Consider the following 16,023-nt stretch of genomic DNA (forward strand, 5'->3'; position numbering starts at 1 on the left):
ATTTTCTGGATAATTTTACTGTGTCATTGTATTTCAGAGAATATGTACTAATTGATAGAAAACAATGTTTGTAACTACTATTTTTTTTTGTATATCAGATAGTTTGTTCATCAAAATTTGTTTTATCTATTCCTGATGTGCAGCATACTAACTACTCAAATTACTGTAGATTTTCTCAAACAGGACTGATCAGCAAATTCTCTCAAACAGGACTGAACAGCAAATTCTCTCAAACAGGACTGATCAGCAAATAGGAAACAAATCAAGACTTTGATAATTGTGAAATCGCAGAAACTCAAACTTTTCCAACTTTTGCAACCAGAAATGCAATCTATTGGTCGAAATATCAAAGTTTGTTGGCCAATAGGATGTAGACAAACGTTGGAATATTACTAAAACACTTGGCCTAGGTCGAATTATAATGTTATGATCTATGTTGCTGTGACACTGGTACACGATTATCAGAAAAGTTCTACTGTGCACTGGATTAATGAATAGAGACATGTAAAAAAAACCAATGGATTTTAATGTATAATCAGTTATCTGGGTGATAATGTATGTTCTGAGTGCCAGGTGATCTATTTTTATTATAATCCATGTCTTGTTGTCACTGATTCAGCATGTACTACCAGCAAGTGTCAGCATTCTTTTTGTACTCAATATTTGTACTTACTACTTTTTATATACTTGTGTACTCTGTGTGAGATAAACAAGTACATAAGATTTTCTTATAGGATGCTGCAGCATAATTATTTATATAAAAGCCGATGTTGAATAGTTGTGCTGTGTACAGGTATTAATGTCTGTTAGTTAAATTTCCTGTTCATTCTTTAGTTGTTTTTGTTTGTAAATCCTAATTAACAACTATGATAATTAATTACTATGTAACAATACATTCATTTAATTTAAGATGACAGCATTAAATCAGTCTCAAAATAATTTAAAGTGATGATTTTTTTTCTGGCACAAACAATTGTCAGAAACTACCGGTACAGTGTTCAGACAGTTGGATTAGTCTAGTACTAAATAATGATTCCTGTTGTTGATATGTCTTCCCAGAGGCCTTGACAAAGGAGAGCCTGGTCTCTGGTCTGTCCCAAGCTTAAATCTGGTAGTGACAATATATTAGTCTAGATGGCCAATGTGTTGTCAGTATGTGTGTCTTGGTGTGTACTTACTTGAAATTATGTATCCAAGAAAAAAACATATATATTGTTTCTTTGTCTTTCGTATTTTTATTATATTAAATTGATTTCTTTTAATAAAAGACTGACTTTTCTTCTTTATTTGATAAGAATGTTATACCCATGCATTCAGATCAGCTTGTACATGTTGTACAAGACTTATTATACCTACCAATAAATATCATTATATGTTCCCAATCACCAAACTAACTTTGACAGGTACAACTCTTTATATATCTCATGCCAATCTTCTATGATATGAATTTGTAGATTCTCAAGAGTTTCAATAATACTAGGCTATTACTTTTTCATTCAGACGTGAACAACATTTCTAAAGACATTTAAACTCAAGTGCACTCTCTGCACTCCAGGCACATTTCCATGCAAAATTGAAGCAAAGTAATTTGATTGGTCTAGAGTGGGTTTTCAGGAGAAAAAAACTGACCAATCGCAGACTGCTACACTCTTTTTAAGATTAGGAAAGGAAGGACACCAAACTTCAAAGTCAGTACAATATACGGTTATGTGACCTCGAGATTGGTTTGATAAACATCAGAAGATCAAACTTGTCTCCTTGTCTGATCCACAACTAGTACATGGAACCTTCAATTTTGCTGCTGTGAAATGTTCCAGTGGTGGAGAGAGTGATAGTTAGCATAGCCCCTGGAGTATCGAGAATGATGTAGTATGGCCTTTAAAACAGTTCCTGAAGACAAACTATTTAAATTGTACCAAGGGCCACATGTAGAATCACTGATAGCAGGCATGCTATCTAGCATAGGTATACCCAGACCTTCTCGGCGCTTGATTTGCAAATTTGAGATTGCAAGATGTCAAATAATGTTCCTGAATAATTCACTTTGATGAAAACTAGTCCTACAGATATAAATCCATCAACTACAAGGTTTCCAAGAGGTGTGTCGTTTTGCATCATATTCCAAGTAATTGCACATATCCGGTTTCTGAAGACATCAATGAAAAGCACAACTGTACAAATGAGAATAAAATGGACACGAACTTCATAAAATTAATATAAAGAATTGTCTTATTTTCTTGTCTCTGTTAATCCAAGTATAGTGACATTCAGCAATTCGTAGATGCAATTTTCCCAGCTATTGATCTGTTTCCTTTGGCCACCAATAACGTAAGATTTTCACTAGAAGCCTTTATTAAACGCATTGCACTGCAACATAGAAAACAGCAAAATGACTGATGCAGAGGATTTAAAGGGGGAGCAGAGACTATAAAGGGGGGAAGAAGAGACTATTAAGGGGAGCAGTGGCTATAAACGGGGGAGAAGAGACTATTAAGGGGAGCAGTGGCTATAAAGGGGGGAGAAGAGACTATTAAGGGGAGCAAGTGGCTATTAAGGGGGGAGAAGAGACTATTAAGGGAAGCAGTGGCTATAAAGGGGGGAGAAGAGACTATTAAGGGGAGCAGTGGCTATAAAGGGGGGAAGAAGAGACTATTAAGGGGAGCAGTGGCTATAAAGGGGGGAAGAAGAGACTATTAAGGGGAGCAGTGGCTATAAAGGGGGGAGAAGAGACTATTAAGGGGAGCAGTGGCTATAAAGGGGGAAGAAGAGACTATTAAGGGGAGCAGTGGCTATAAAGGGGGAGAAGAGACTATTAAGGGGAGCAGTGGCTATAAAGTGGGGAGAAGAGACTATTAAGGGGAGCAGTGGCTATAAAGGGGGGAGAAGAGACTATTAAGGGGAGCAGTGGCTATAAAGGGGGGAGAAGAGACTATTAAGGGGAGCAGTGGCTATAAAGGGGGGGAGAAGAGACTATTAAGGGGAGCAGTGGCTATAAAGGGGGGAGAAGAGACTATTAAGGGGAGCAGTGGCTATAATGGGGGGAGAAGAGACTATTAAGGGGAGCAGTGGCTATAAAGGGGGGAGAAGAGACTATTAAGGGGAGCAGTGGCTATAAAGGGGGGAGAAGAGACTATTAAGGGGAGCAGTGGCTATAAAGGGGGGAAAGAAGAGACTATTAAGGGGAGCAGTGGCTATAAAGGGGGAAAGAAGAGACTATTAAGGGGAGCAGTGGCTATAAAGTGGGGAAGAAGAGACTATTAAGGGGAGCAGTGGCTATAAAGGGGGGAGAAGAGACTATTAAGGGGAGCAGTGGCTATAAAGGGGGGAGAAGAGACTATTAAGGGGAGCAGTGGCTATAAAAGGGGGGAGAAGAGACTATTAAGGGGAGCAGTGGCTATAAAGGGGGGGAGAAGAGACTATTAAGGGGAGCAGTGGCTATAAAGGGGGGAAGAAGAGACTATTAAGGGGAGCAGTGGAAGAAGAGACTATTAAGGGGAGCAGTGGCTATAAAGGGGGGAGAAGAGACTATTAAGGGGAGCAGTGGCTATTAAGGGGGGAGAAGAGACTATTAAGGGGAGCAGTGGCTATAAAGGGGGGAGAAGAGACTATTAAGGGGAGCAGTGGCTATAAAGGGGGGAGAAGAGACTATTAAGGGGAGCAGTGGCTATAAAGGGGGGAGAAGAGACTATTAAGGGGAGCAGTGGCTATAAAGGGGGGAGAAGAGACTATTAAGGGGAGCAGTGGCTATAAAGGGGGGAGAAGAGACTATTAAGGGGAGCAGTGGCTATAAAGGGGGGAGAAGAGACTATTAAGGGGAGCAGTGGGGGAGAAGAGACTATTAAGGGGAGCAGTGGCTATAAATCGGAAATGAAAACCTATTAAGTGCAGAAAGGGAGATAAAGCGGGGAGAAGAGACTATTAAGGGGAGCAGTGGCTATAAAGGGGGGAGAAGAGACTATTAAGGGGAGCAGTGGCTATAAAGGGGGGAGAAGAGACTATTAAGGGGAGCAGTGGCTATAAAGGGGGGAGAAGAGACTATTAAGGGGAGCAGTGGCTATAAAGGGGGGAGAAGAGACTATTAAGGGGAGCAGTGGCTATAAAGGGGGGAGAAGAGACTATTAAGGGGAGCAGTGGCTATAAAGGGGGGAGAAGAGACTATTAAGGGGAGCAGTGGCTATAAAGGGGGGAGAAGAGACTATTAAGGGGAGCAGTGGCTATAAAGGGGGGAGAAGAGACTATTAAGGGGAGCAGTGGCTATAAAGGGGGGAGAAGAGACTATTAAGGGGAGCAGTGGCTATAACGGGGGAGAAGAGACAATTAAGGGGAGCAGTGGCTATAAAGGGGGGAGAAGAGACTATTAAGGGGAGCAGTGGCTATAAAGGGGGGAGAAGAGACTATTAAGGGGAGCAGTGGCTATAAAGGGGGGAGAAGAGACTATTAAGGGGAGCAGTGGCTATAAAGGGGGGAGAAGAGACTATTAAGGGGAGCAGTGGCTATAAAGGGGGGAGAAGAGACTATTAAGGGGAGCAGTGGCTATAAAGGGGGGAGAAGAGACTATTAAGGGGAGCAGTGGCTATAAGCAGTGGCTATAAAGGGGGGAGAAGAGACTATTAAGGGGAGCAGTGGCTATAAAGGGGGGAGAAGAGACTATTAAGGGGAGCAGTGGCTATAAAGGGGGGAGAAGAGACTATTAAGGGGAGCAGTGGCTATAAAGGGGGGAGAAGAGACTATTAAGGGGAGCAGTGGCTATAAAGGGGGGAGAAGAGACTATTAAGGGGAGCAGTGGCTATAAAGGGGGGAGAAGAGACTATTAAGGGGAGCAAGTGGCTATTAAGGGGGGAGAAGAGACTATATTAGCAGTGGCTATAAAGGGGGGAGAAGAGACTATTAAGGGGAGCAGTGGCTATAAAGGGGGGAGAAGAGACTATTAAGGGGAGCAGTGGCTATAAAGGGGGGAGAAGAGACTATTAAGGGGAGCAGTGGCTATAAAGGGGGAAGAAGAGACTATTAAGGGGAGCAGTGGCTATAAAGGGGGGAGAAGAGACTATTAAGGGGAGCAGTGGCTATAAAGGGTGGAGAAGAGACTATTAAGGGGAGCAGTGGGCTATAAAGGGGGAGAAGAGACTATTAAGGGGAGCAGTGGCTATAAAGGGGGGAGAAGAGACTATTAAGGGGAGCAGTGGCTATAAAGGGGGGGAAGAGAAGAGACTAGAGGCTAAGGGGAGCAGTGGCTATAAAGTGGCTATAAAGGGGGGGAGAAGAGACTATTAAGGGGAGCAGTGGCTATAAAGGGGGGAGAAGAGACTATTAAGGGGAGCAGTGGCTATAAAGGGGGGAGAAGAGACTATTAAGGGAAGCAGTGGCTATAAAGGGGGAGAAGAGACTATTAAGGGGAGCAAGTGGCTATTAAGGGGGGAGAAGAGACTATTAAGGGGAGCAGTGGCTATAAAGGGGGGAGAAGAGACTATTAAGGGGAGCAGTGGCTATAAAGGGGGGAGAAGAGACTATTAAGGGGAGCAGTGGCTATAAAGCAGTGGCTATAAAGGGGGGAGAAGAGACTATTAAGGGGAGCAGTGGCTATAAAGGGGGGAGAAGAGACTATTAAGGGGAGCAGTGGCTATAAAGGGGGGGAGAAGAGACTATTAAGGGAAGCAGTGGCTATAAAGGGGGGAGAAGAGACTATTAAGGGGAGCAGTGGCTATAAAGGGGGGAGAAGAGACTATTAAGGGGAGCAGTGGCTATAAAGGGGGAGAAGAGACTATTAAGGGGAGCAGTGGCTATAAAGGGGGGAGAAGAGACTATTAAGGGGAGCAGTGGCTATAAGCAGTGGGGGGGAGGACTATTAAGACTATTAAGGGGAGCAGTGGCTATAAAGGGGGGAGAAGAGACTATTAAGGGGAGCAGTGGCTATAAAGGGGGGAGAAGAGACTATTAAGGGGAGCAGTGGCTATATAAAAGGGGGCTATAAAGGGGGGAGAAGAGACTATTAAGGGGAGCAGTGGCTATAAAGGGGGGAGAAGAGACTATTAAGGGGAGCAGTGGCTATAAAGGGGGGAGAAGAGACTATTAAGGGGAGCAGTGGCTATAAAGGGGGGAGAAGAGACTATTAAGGGGAGCAGTGGCTATAAAGGGGGGAGAAGAGACTATTAAGGGGAGCAGTGGCTATAAAGGGGGGAGAAGAGACTATTAAGGGGAGCAGTGGCTATAAAGGGGGGAAGAAGAGACTATTAAGGGGAGCAGTGGCTATAAAGGGGGGAGAAGAGACTATTAAGGGGAGCAGTGGCTATAAAGGGGGGAGAAGAGAAGAGACTATTAAGGGGAGCAGTGGCTATTAAGGGGGGAGAAGAGACTATTAAGGGGAGCAGTGGCTATAAAGGGGGAGAAGAGACTATTAAGGGGAGCAGTGGCTATAAAGGGGGGAGAAGAGACTATTAAGGGGAGCAGTGGCTATAAAGGGGGGAGAAGAGACTATTAAGGGGAGCAGTGGCTATAAAGGGGGGAGAAGAGACTATTAAGGGGAGCAGTGGCTATTACGGGGGAGAAGAGACTATTAAGGGGAGCAGTGGCTATAAAGGGGGGAGAAGAGACTATTAAGGGGAGCAGTGGCTATAAAGGGGGGAGAAGAGACTATTAAGGGGAGCAGTGGCTATAAAGGGGGGAGAAGAGACTATTAAGGGGAGCAGTGGCTATAAAGGGGGGAGAAGAGACTATTAAGGGGAGCAGTGGCTATAAAGGGGGGAGAAGAGACTATTAAGGGGAGCAGTGGCTATAAAGGGGGGAGAAGAGACTATTAAGGGGAGCAGTGGCTATAAAGGGGGGAGAAGAGACTATTAAGGGGAGCAGTGGCTATAAAGGGGGGAAGAAGAGACTATTAAGGGGAGCAGTGGCTATAAAGGGGGGGGGGAAGAGACTATTAAGGGGAGCAGTGGCTATAAAGGGGGGAGAAGAGACAATTAAGGGGAGCAGTGGCTATAAAGAGGGGGAGAAGAGGCTATTAAGGGGAGCAAGAGACTATTAAGGGGAGCAGTGGCTATAAAGGGGGAGAAGAGACTATTAAGGGGAGCAGTGGCTATAAAGGGGGAAGAGAAGAGACTATTAAGGGGAGCAGTGGCTATAAAGGGGGAGAAGAGACTATTAAGGGGAGCAGTGGCTATAAAGGGGGGAGAAGAGACTATTAAGGGGAGCAGTGGCTATAAAGGGGGGAAGAAGAGACTATTAAGGGGAGCAGTGGCTATAAAGGGGGGAAGAAGAGACTATTAAGGGGAGCAGTGGCTATAAAGGGGGGAAGAAGAGACTATAAAGAAATTAAAAAAGACAGGAAGTAAAGTTTTGAAAATGTTAATCAAACTGGCAAATTCCTTCGAAATGTTTGCTGAACAAGATTCTTTTGAGGCAGAATATTGTGTCAGCATTCAAATTCAACGACTTCATCCAATTAAAGACATTTATTTTAAAACACAAAATGAACTATGGTGTACCTTTGATAGTCCGCTCCCACGATACTTTTGCCGTTTACACAGAGAAGTCGATCGCCTACATGTAGACTTCCACTCAGAGCTGCTGGGCTATCCGGAAGTACCTTTCTGATATAGATACCAGCTAATCGCAGTGGAGTGTACTGTAATGATATATGGTAAACATCCCCCTAGGTAATTTAATAACGATTTCCAGCTGTTCATCATTCAATCACAAAATAATAAAAATAATTTTACACACAAAATTACATTCATATGGGCTAAAAATAAGCACGAACTGGCAGGGAGTTAAAAAATATCTCTGAATTCATATTTTCTTTTAAAATTTTAAAATAATTCTGAAAAAATGCCATGAAGCTGAGAAGGCTCCAACAAATTCTCATTCCATGTGTATGCATCAGAAACAAGCATTGTATGAAGCTGAGAAGGCTCCAACAAATTCTCATTCCATATGTATGCATCAGAAACAAGCATTGTATGAAGCTGAGAAGGCTCCAACAAATTCTCATTCCATATGTATGCATCAGAAACAAGCATTGTATGAAGCTGAGAAGGCTCCAACAAATTCTCATTCCATGTGTATGCATCAGAAACAAGCATTGTATGTACTGCAGAAATGTCACTAGTAGATAGGATTGTACAAAAGACACAGAATATCAAAGAAAAGTTTGACTCTAGTCCGGGAGGTGCACTAACCCAATAATATATTTTGTTGTAAGGTTTATACACATCAGATAGTTACACAAAAACGTGAAGTTTCTGAACCGTGCTACTTTTCAAATAAGTTGAAACTTTGCATGAAGGTTTTGTCACACCTCGGATACTAAAAGTCTACCAGCAGTGTTTACCATCTGCGATCTCAAAGAACTAACAAAAACATAGAAGTGAATTGCTCCTTTTAAGTAAAATACTAGATATACGTTCGTGTTCTGACTGTGTTTTTATAGGTATCTACCATTTACTTACCAAACCATCAATGAGACCCAGACCTAGACCCTGGTTACCCTTCCGGACACTGACCGAGAACACAGGGTTACTGGAGAGACGGGATGATGTAGACATGTCGAACTGCTCCTCGATGTCTGTAATAACGACAAATCGGCTGTTAGAATATGTCTAGTTCAGGTAATATCAATTTGAGTACTCATTTACTGAAATAATTTTAGCAGTTTTTTTTATATCACTGGTCTTGCATTTTTTACATATGGTTGCCATTTATAGATACGATACTGACTTATATTGGTTGGAGAGCGTGGCTGTACACTGGGAAGGACTTGTTCTGAGTGTTGCTTGTGGGCCTCCAAAATTTGCTTATTGACAGACAGCAGCACGTCTTTGGAACAGAAGTTGTCTTCCTGATCATTCCCATTTCTATCAAGCCCAAGTTCACCGTCCGTATGGTACCCGCTTCGGACAGAGGTTCGGTCTTGTTCACCGTCTGTATGGTAACCGCTTCTAACCGAAGTTCGGTCTTGTTCACCGTCCGTATGGTACCCGCCTCGGACAGAGGTTCGGTCTTGTTCACCGTCCGTGTGGTAACCGCTTCTAACAGAAGTTCGGCCTTGTTCACCGTCCGTATGGTACCCGCCTCGGACAGAGGTTCGGTCTTGTTCTCCGTCCGTATGGTATCCGCCTCGGACAGAGGTTCGGTCTTGTTCACCATCTGTATGGTATCTACCTCTGAGAGATGATTTATCCTCCTCGTCCTCCGTGTGATATCGTCTCCTATTTAAATCGGATCCGTGTACATTGTCAATCATTGACCCGTGATCTATATCCGATGTTTCCAATCTGTCACTAACAGACCTTTGAACTCGGCGACGCGATGGCTTTGTACCAGTCTCCTCGTTCATTGGCTGCCGTGGTGGCACTGGCGGAGGGGATGAAATTCTACTTGAATTCGCGTTCAGCGTAGAATCTGTGCCTTCAGATTTTACATCAGTTTTTTCAGCCAATTCTACGTGACTGCTAGCCATGGCAACAGGACTTATACTTGTATCCATGGCAACAGATTCTGGCTCAGAACGGTCTGTGACGTCACCACTAGTCACAGAAGGAGACACTGTTTTATTAATTAGCATGTCGAGTCTTTTATCCGGCGAGTCTTTCAGATTTGATTTGAGCAGGTTTCGTTTTGGCTTTACTGGTGCGGTAGTTTTTGTGACTTCCTTTGACCCAGTAGACGATCGTCCAGACTTGATGTCATTGTTTGATTTTTGCCCTCTTGGAGTTGATTGTGTACTGCTATCGGTGTCAGCAACAAACTGGACCTTACGGTTAGGGGACATAGTACGGGATCTGGAAGAGGAAATCTGACAGAAGAAGGATTTCTGTAGCTCAACCTTCGGGAAATTGCCAGTGAATCGTGGTGTATTTCCGGGACTAAGACCAATGTCACTCTCATCTGTCAAAGAAGATCGAGAATTGTTTAAATATTGCCCAAAATTCGTTAATCACTTGAATATCACTAATACGTCACAGTGTATCTTTACCAATGTGATTTTAAGGCGTTGTAATGAAGTTGAACATATTGTTTTAATCAGCTGATCAACATCCTGGACTTGTTACAGTACGGACTATAAATGTGTGCGCAAAATCAGTTCTTTTTCCCGCCATTTTCAGTTTAACCAGCTGATTGGTAATTGTGAACATTATCTTCTCGTCTAAATAATACATGTATAAAACAGATACGTACTATTCCAACTGATTATCCTAAAATTATGTCACTCCCTGAAAGTTATTACAGTTATTACATGCCTGTTTCTCGATTCACAATATACGTGTACAAGAAAATTTCCTCGGATTTGAAGGAATGAGACAAAAACGTTTGGAATATTTGAAATAACCTATTCACAATTTCATTTATGCAAAGTGATCAAGAATATAAATACGCTGATATTTGCGAGAGAAACCATTTTCACTTAGAGCGTATTCTGTGAAATGTTATGGTTTAGACCTTAGTAAAACAAATACCTTCTGACAAGCCATACTGGGAATACAGTTGTTTGAAGAGAGCCCAGAAATGTCCAGCATCTGGAGGATGCATCAGATCGATGTCGCATCCTTCTGTGGGAAGCAGGAATGCAGGATGACCTGACAAGTCCAGCATCACTTCGTCTAGTAAGATTGTAAACAGAGCTTTTAACATGTTCATGTGATTCTCTTCTAATGTCGAAAATTATGTTTCAATGAAGGGAAATTCATGTCAGAAATTAACCAGGAAATTGTTTTATGGGGAACATTACGTGAAACCCCGTGTAATAATGAAGTTTTATACCTGTTCGTTCGTATCTTATGTAAAATTTTATACAGGAGTATCGGTGCGTACCTTCCCGAAGAGCGAGTTCTACGTCTTCTGGTGAAGGGTGCCAGTTGTCCGCCATAGTGTGCCTGTCGGCATGGTAACCGGAGAGAAGGCGATACAGCTGAGCTTCATTTAGTGGATGGAATTGCTTCTTGATCGTGAGCCAATCATACTGATAGAAAATTGTGTAATGTGTTATTGATAAGGAATTGAAGTATAAATATATACAGATGTACAATTTGATAAACTCTTGCATATTTTGATAAAATAAACGTACTTTAAGAGGAGTTGTATATTTGAATTTTCTTTTAACGTCTCAAATAGTATCTTCTGACTGTCTCGGATTATTGTAAATGTTGTTTTATTTTGCTTTTGCAGTTCATTAGTCTAACATGTATTGACACGACCAGATAAGGTCGGTTACCCATTCTATGGTGCTGCCGGGTAGCGTCAGCCACGTTCTATTTAATGTGCTATTTCAGCAAAACAGAAAAAATGTTTCTGTAAATGACCAGCAACTGAAGAAAAAACACCTGTAGCCAGCTCTCTAATGGGATAAAGTATTTCATCTAGTGCACAGAACAACTGATTATTTTCATAATTTTGATTATTAACTTTGATTTAACATTTTAAACATGTATTTGAAATAGAACGAAACTCAACCAAAAGATTATATAAAAACCTTATGGATATTACACTCTCCAACATGAATCTAACTAGTCTGAATTTAAGTATATAACAAATACTGACAAATTCATCTTGACCTCCGGCAATTCTTATTAAGGTGTCTAAAATATTTAATATTGTACTCGCAATACACCTGGGAGGGGAATGTGGAAACCAGCATTATGGATTAAATAACGATGATGGAGCTTTTGGTCAGGATATAAAAATCCAATGTTTCTTCTTAGTTGATTTGCCCGATTTATTTAATTTTAGAGAATACTTCAGAAGTCTTTGTTAGATATGTTTATCACAGCAATATGGTACCCTGGCTTAAATACACAAATTTTATCAAACTGATCAATGAAATAAATAAAAAAAAATCAAAATTTACCATCTAAAAGTAGCATAAAACGTGTTTTAATTTATTTCAAATTTCAAAATTATTTCTAGAATATTTGAATGAACCGTTATCAAACATTTGTAACTAACCTTTTCAAGTAAAGTTTTGGATGTTGACAGGAATTCCGCTATCGTTAACAAACGCTCGAAAAGCTGTTCAAATTCTTCATCCAAATTGTTCCTGACCGCCCACTCCTCGATCTTACCGAGATTAGCTTTGATGCGCACTCCTGCTGTCCAGCAATAGTATTGCTCTGCTGCATCTAGCATGATACAAAACTGACATTAATTATCTTTAATCATACACTGTATTTATCTTTTATTTATTTATCAATGTGCTACCGACTTGTGTACCTGTTGTACAACACATTTAGTTAATACGACAGACGTACAAGATAGGAAAATTATCACAAAAGAACTGAAACAGGAAACTTCAGAGCAATCGAAAAAGACGGCACTAACACCATAATTCACACATAGGCGGATCCCAAGAGGGTTGTACCCGACGCGCACCGTCTCTAACACCCAAGATATTTGTTGGCAAGAAATAAAATGGAATTTCATAACCATATATGTACAGTACTACGACACTACAACTATGTACAGGACTACGACACTACAACTATGTACAGTACTACGACACTACAACTATGTACATGACCACGACACTACAACTATGTACAGGACTACGACACTACAACTATGTACAGGACTACGACACTACAACTATGTACAGGACTACGACACTACAACTATGTACAGTACTACGACACTACAACTATGTACAGTACTACGACACTACAACTATGTACATGACCACGACACTACAACTATGTACAGGACTACGACACTACAACTATGTACAGGACTACGACACTACAACTTTTTACAGGACTACAACACTACAACATACTAACTAGAGACTTCATTTACTTGTATAACTGAAAAAAACAACACATCAACATACGTACCTTTAAGGAAGAGGCGGTTGAACACAGACGTACTACAGAAAAAGAATATGTACATATAGAGTTGTTTGATGACGTCATTGTGCAGGCGCAACGAGACGACTAACCCGGCTACACTGTCCAAGATGGCGATAACTTTACCAACACCGTGTCTGCTACCACCATCCTCTGTGAAAGGGTTTCCATCCAATAATACCGGAAGTAATAGATACAAAGCCTGTAGATAAAGTATTTAAAGTGTATAAACACCGGAAGTTACAGATAAGGAACATGTAGATAAAGTATCTAAAGTGCATTAACACCGGAAGTTACAGATAAGGACCATGTAGATAAAGTATATATTTCACCGTAAACTCTTATAAATCACTACCTTTGTCTGTATGGTTACCTTGGTAATCGTATAAATGGACTGTTGAAAGCAGAACACGACTATCTCCTCTAGTCCTGTCGCAAGGTCACGGAATGCCGAATGGACTTCGTTGTCAAGGGGACTGCCACGGGTAACACTGGTTCTGGGGAGCCGGAAGTTGTCTGCCCTCAGGTACAGGATAAGTTGAACACAGTTGGAAATCCACTGGAGCATCTCCCGTAGGTAATCTTCACCGACGGATGGATGGCGCCTGCTTCGTACAAGCCCGCTATAAAATTTACAATAAAAAAAAAACGTTCACATCGATAATTCAAATCATTATGAAAGATCTTCGTTTCTTCTGTCAAAGTATCGTTCCTATTCAAGTAAGAAGCAACTGATGTGGGAGCCATGCATCCTCCTACATAAACAACTATTACTTTACTTGGGCCATACAATGGTCATTCTACTGCACCTACTACGATAGACCTTTATATAACAATTATATGTATACAGATTCGTCTTACATCCTGACCAAGATTTCCTCTGCATGACACGAAGTTTGAAGTACGTTTCAGTCAGGACAAGCGAGACTGATATCGGCATATTGTTATATATCTTAGATATTATGTATCTTACCTGTTGAATTTGTTTCCTTTCAATGCTTTTGATATATCCTGAAATCAAAAGAAGGTTAAACGACTTGATTAAGTAGTGTTTGAAGGGATACGCCATGTTGAAATAAAATACGACTGGCATGTTTCTACTTCTGTTTACCATACATCAAACAGCTGTTTCGATTTAAATAACTTACACAGGTCTATCGTTTTATCTTTTAGACTCAGGAGAACTAAAAGTAACATTTCTTCTGGTGTTGCTTACACGTTTAAGAATAATTGTTAGTATGTTATTTAAATCACCATTTATGCTGCATGGGATCAAAACGCAAATTATATCACATATTTTGACCAAAAACACATTTCGTGCTTCAATTTATATATAAATGAAACATGCTTACCGCGGCGCTTTCCCTCACAGCCGCCAGGATTCTCAGCAGCAGGTTTCGTATTTGAAAAGGATCGAACCGGACACAGGAGAATTGGATGCACATACTATACAAGTAGGCAGGTGCGAGAGCAAAGTTTGTCTGGTCGAGACGTATCACAGCACCGATGGCATTGACAAGTTCATCTTCTTTCTCACGCGAATACGCAAATCGAAACTTTTCTCGCTGGACTTCTGTCCCTTGTGACTCCATAGTAGCCACTGATATATTGTCGTCAGTGGTAGAGCCAAGCATAAGGGGAGGTACATGGACGATATTCTGATGGCGCTTCGTATTGTTTTGTTTCCCTCGCACACTGTCGCTGACAATGTCATCAGACGATAGTGTAATCCACGGAAGTTCTGATGGTATGTCATTCCCTGCCGTGAAGTCTTTAAAAAGAAACACGTAATAATTACCAATCGACAAGATGTCTCCTGCCTGGAGTGTCTCCTTACTAATCACTGCTGAACCATTCACTCGTATGTTAGAAGTCAAATTACATTCTACTTCAAGACAATAGTTGTGATGTAGAGATCCTGATTGGTGTGAATAGGAAGAGCGTCGAAGGTGTACATGGCAGTGCTGGGGATGAATGTCGGGCGCAGATAGGGTCACACAAGGCTTGTTTACCACAGAACCGTCGGGACAACATATCAGTGTCGTCTTACCCTCCAAGATGTAGAAAAGTGAGTCTTTGTTAACATCATAGCCCCGAAGGGTCAAGAGAAAGGGTCGGGAGATAGGAGCGAGGATGTGATCCGCGCTGTTCTTGTTTGGAAGGGAGATGTCTGTTCGGTGTCCCTTTAAATCAAAACTCACACTTCTCATCAGATTTTTCTGGTTGTTGTTATTGCATGTCCACGAATTCGACGATGAACTTCCCTCTAAGTCGAAATCATCTCTAAATTTATCCACGCTTTGCGTCCAAGGAACAAAGAAAGGTATTGCACCAGGCCTCAGCTTAGAAAAAGATATTTTTCTAGCATTTTCATTTAATCCATACGTATCATCGTCGCCCATTGAATCAATCACTTCCATTTTCCTACGAAGTTCGTATCTTCGGCAAAATCCTTCAGATGGCCGCCAAAACTTTTGCAGAAACAGTGGTCTGTCTTTATCAGATAATATCCTGGTACACATCCTCTTCCACCTTGGCGCTTGTTTGATCTTATTGTTAGTAACCTGTCCGTGAGTACTTCCGGCGTTGGCCCGTCCGACTACATCACACAGCACATATTCATCGTGTAACGTGGAAGACAGACCGTACCTTTCTAGCGCCTGCTTCACTAGCTCCGGTGCCGTGGATCGACACGAAGCAAGTACACTTTTGTACTCCACACCAGGGACGATAGTGCCCCCAAAAATCTTAAGTACCCCCGGGGATGAGTGGTCCGTGGACAGTTCCGTCGGAGGAGAATGATCATCACTGCTAGAATGTTTGGAATTTCTACCGGAATAGATTATTGTTCGTCGTATTGCGTGTTCCTCCAAGAAGACTGACGATTCAAGATCACATCCGCTGTCCGTTCCGTCATCCATGTACTGGACCGGAACTGATCCACCGTGCCACGTCAGGGATTGCATGATGGTACCAAACCTCACGTACTCAACATGGTTACCGATTGACAGCAGTCTGAAGCAAAGTCATAAAGCAATCTTATTTAGTTATATTAGAAAAGAATAACAGATTAAAAATCACGTAGTGACTCTTACAGTCCTGTTCCTGATAAGTACTGCCGAACACGATACCGGGTAAATACAGGTAAGAGAGAGTCAATGACTTTTTTTCTGACAGAAGAAATCGCAATTAAAAG

General features: G+C 41.7%; 1 protein-coding gene across 1 annotated transcript; it reads right to left on the reverse strand.

Annotated features, from left to right (window-relative positions):
• Nucleotides 1–2,232: 2,232 nt before the first annotated feature.
• On the reverse strand, nt 2,233–15,793 carry LOC132555779 (ras-associating and dilute domain-containing protein-like). Its single transcript, XM_060220145.1, has 12 exons — nt 14,180–15,793; nt 13,801–13,838; nt 13,201–13,450; nt 12,816–13,029; nt 11,935–12,107; nt 10,804–10,951; nt 10,449–10,592; nt 9,154–9,879; nt 8,710–8,973; nt 8,442–8,557; nt 7,479–7,618; nt 2,233–2,367 (listed from the first exon to the last, which is right to left on the reverse strand). Exons 1-12 carry the CDS (start codon nt 15,791–15,793, stop codon nt 2,268–2,270), a joined length of 3,927 nt encoding a protein of 1,308 aa, XP_060076128.1. The 3' UTR covers nt 2,233–2,267.
• Nucleotides 15,794–16,023: the final 230 nt, after the last annotated feature.

Source organism: Ylistrum balloti, unplaced genomic scaffold (assembly GCF_031769215.1).
Source record: "Ylistrum balloti isolate Yb309-2 unplaced genomic scaffold, AGI_CSIRO_Ybal_v1 Utg370512, whole genome shotgun sequence".
NCBI classification, from domain to species: domain Eukaryota; kingdom Metazoa; phylum Mollusca; class Bivalvia; order Pectinida; family Pectinidae; genus Ylistrum; species Ylistrum balloti.

What these genes read in the sequence shown, in the direction of transcription:
- LOC132555779 (XM_060220145.1), bottom strand. Translation starts at nt 15,793, where the DNA reads ATGCAATCCCTGACGTGGCACGGTGGATCAGTTCCGGTCCAGTACATG. An exon ending in CCAAAACTTTACTTGAAAAG is followed by an intron (nt 10,952 to 11,934) that starts GTTAGTTACAAA and finishes ATTTTCTATCAG; the next exon opens with TATGATTGGCTCACGATCAA. An exon ending in GTGGGAGCGGACTATCAAAG is followed by an intron (nt 2,368 to 7,478) that starts GTACACCATAGT and finishes TCTATGTTGCAG; the next exon opens with TGCAATGCGTTTAATAAAGG.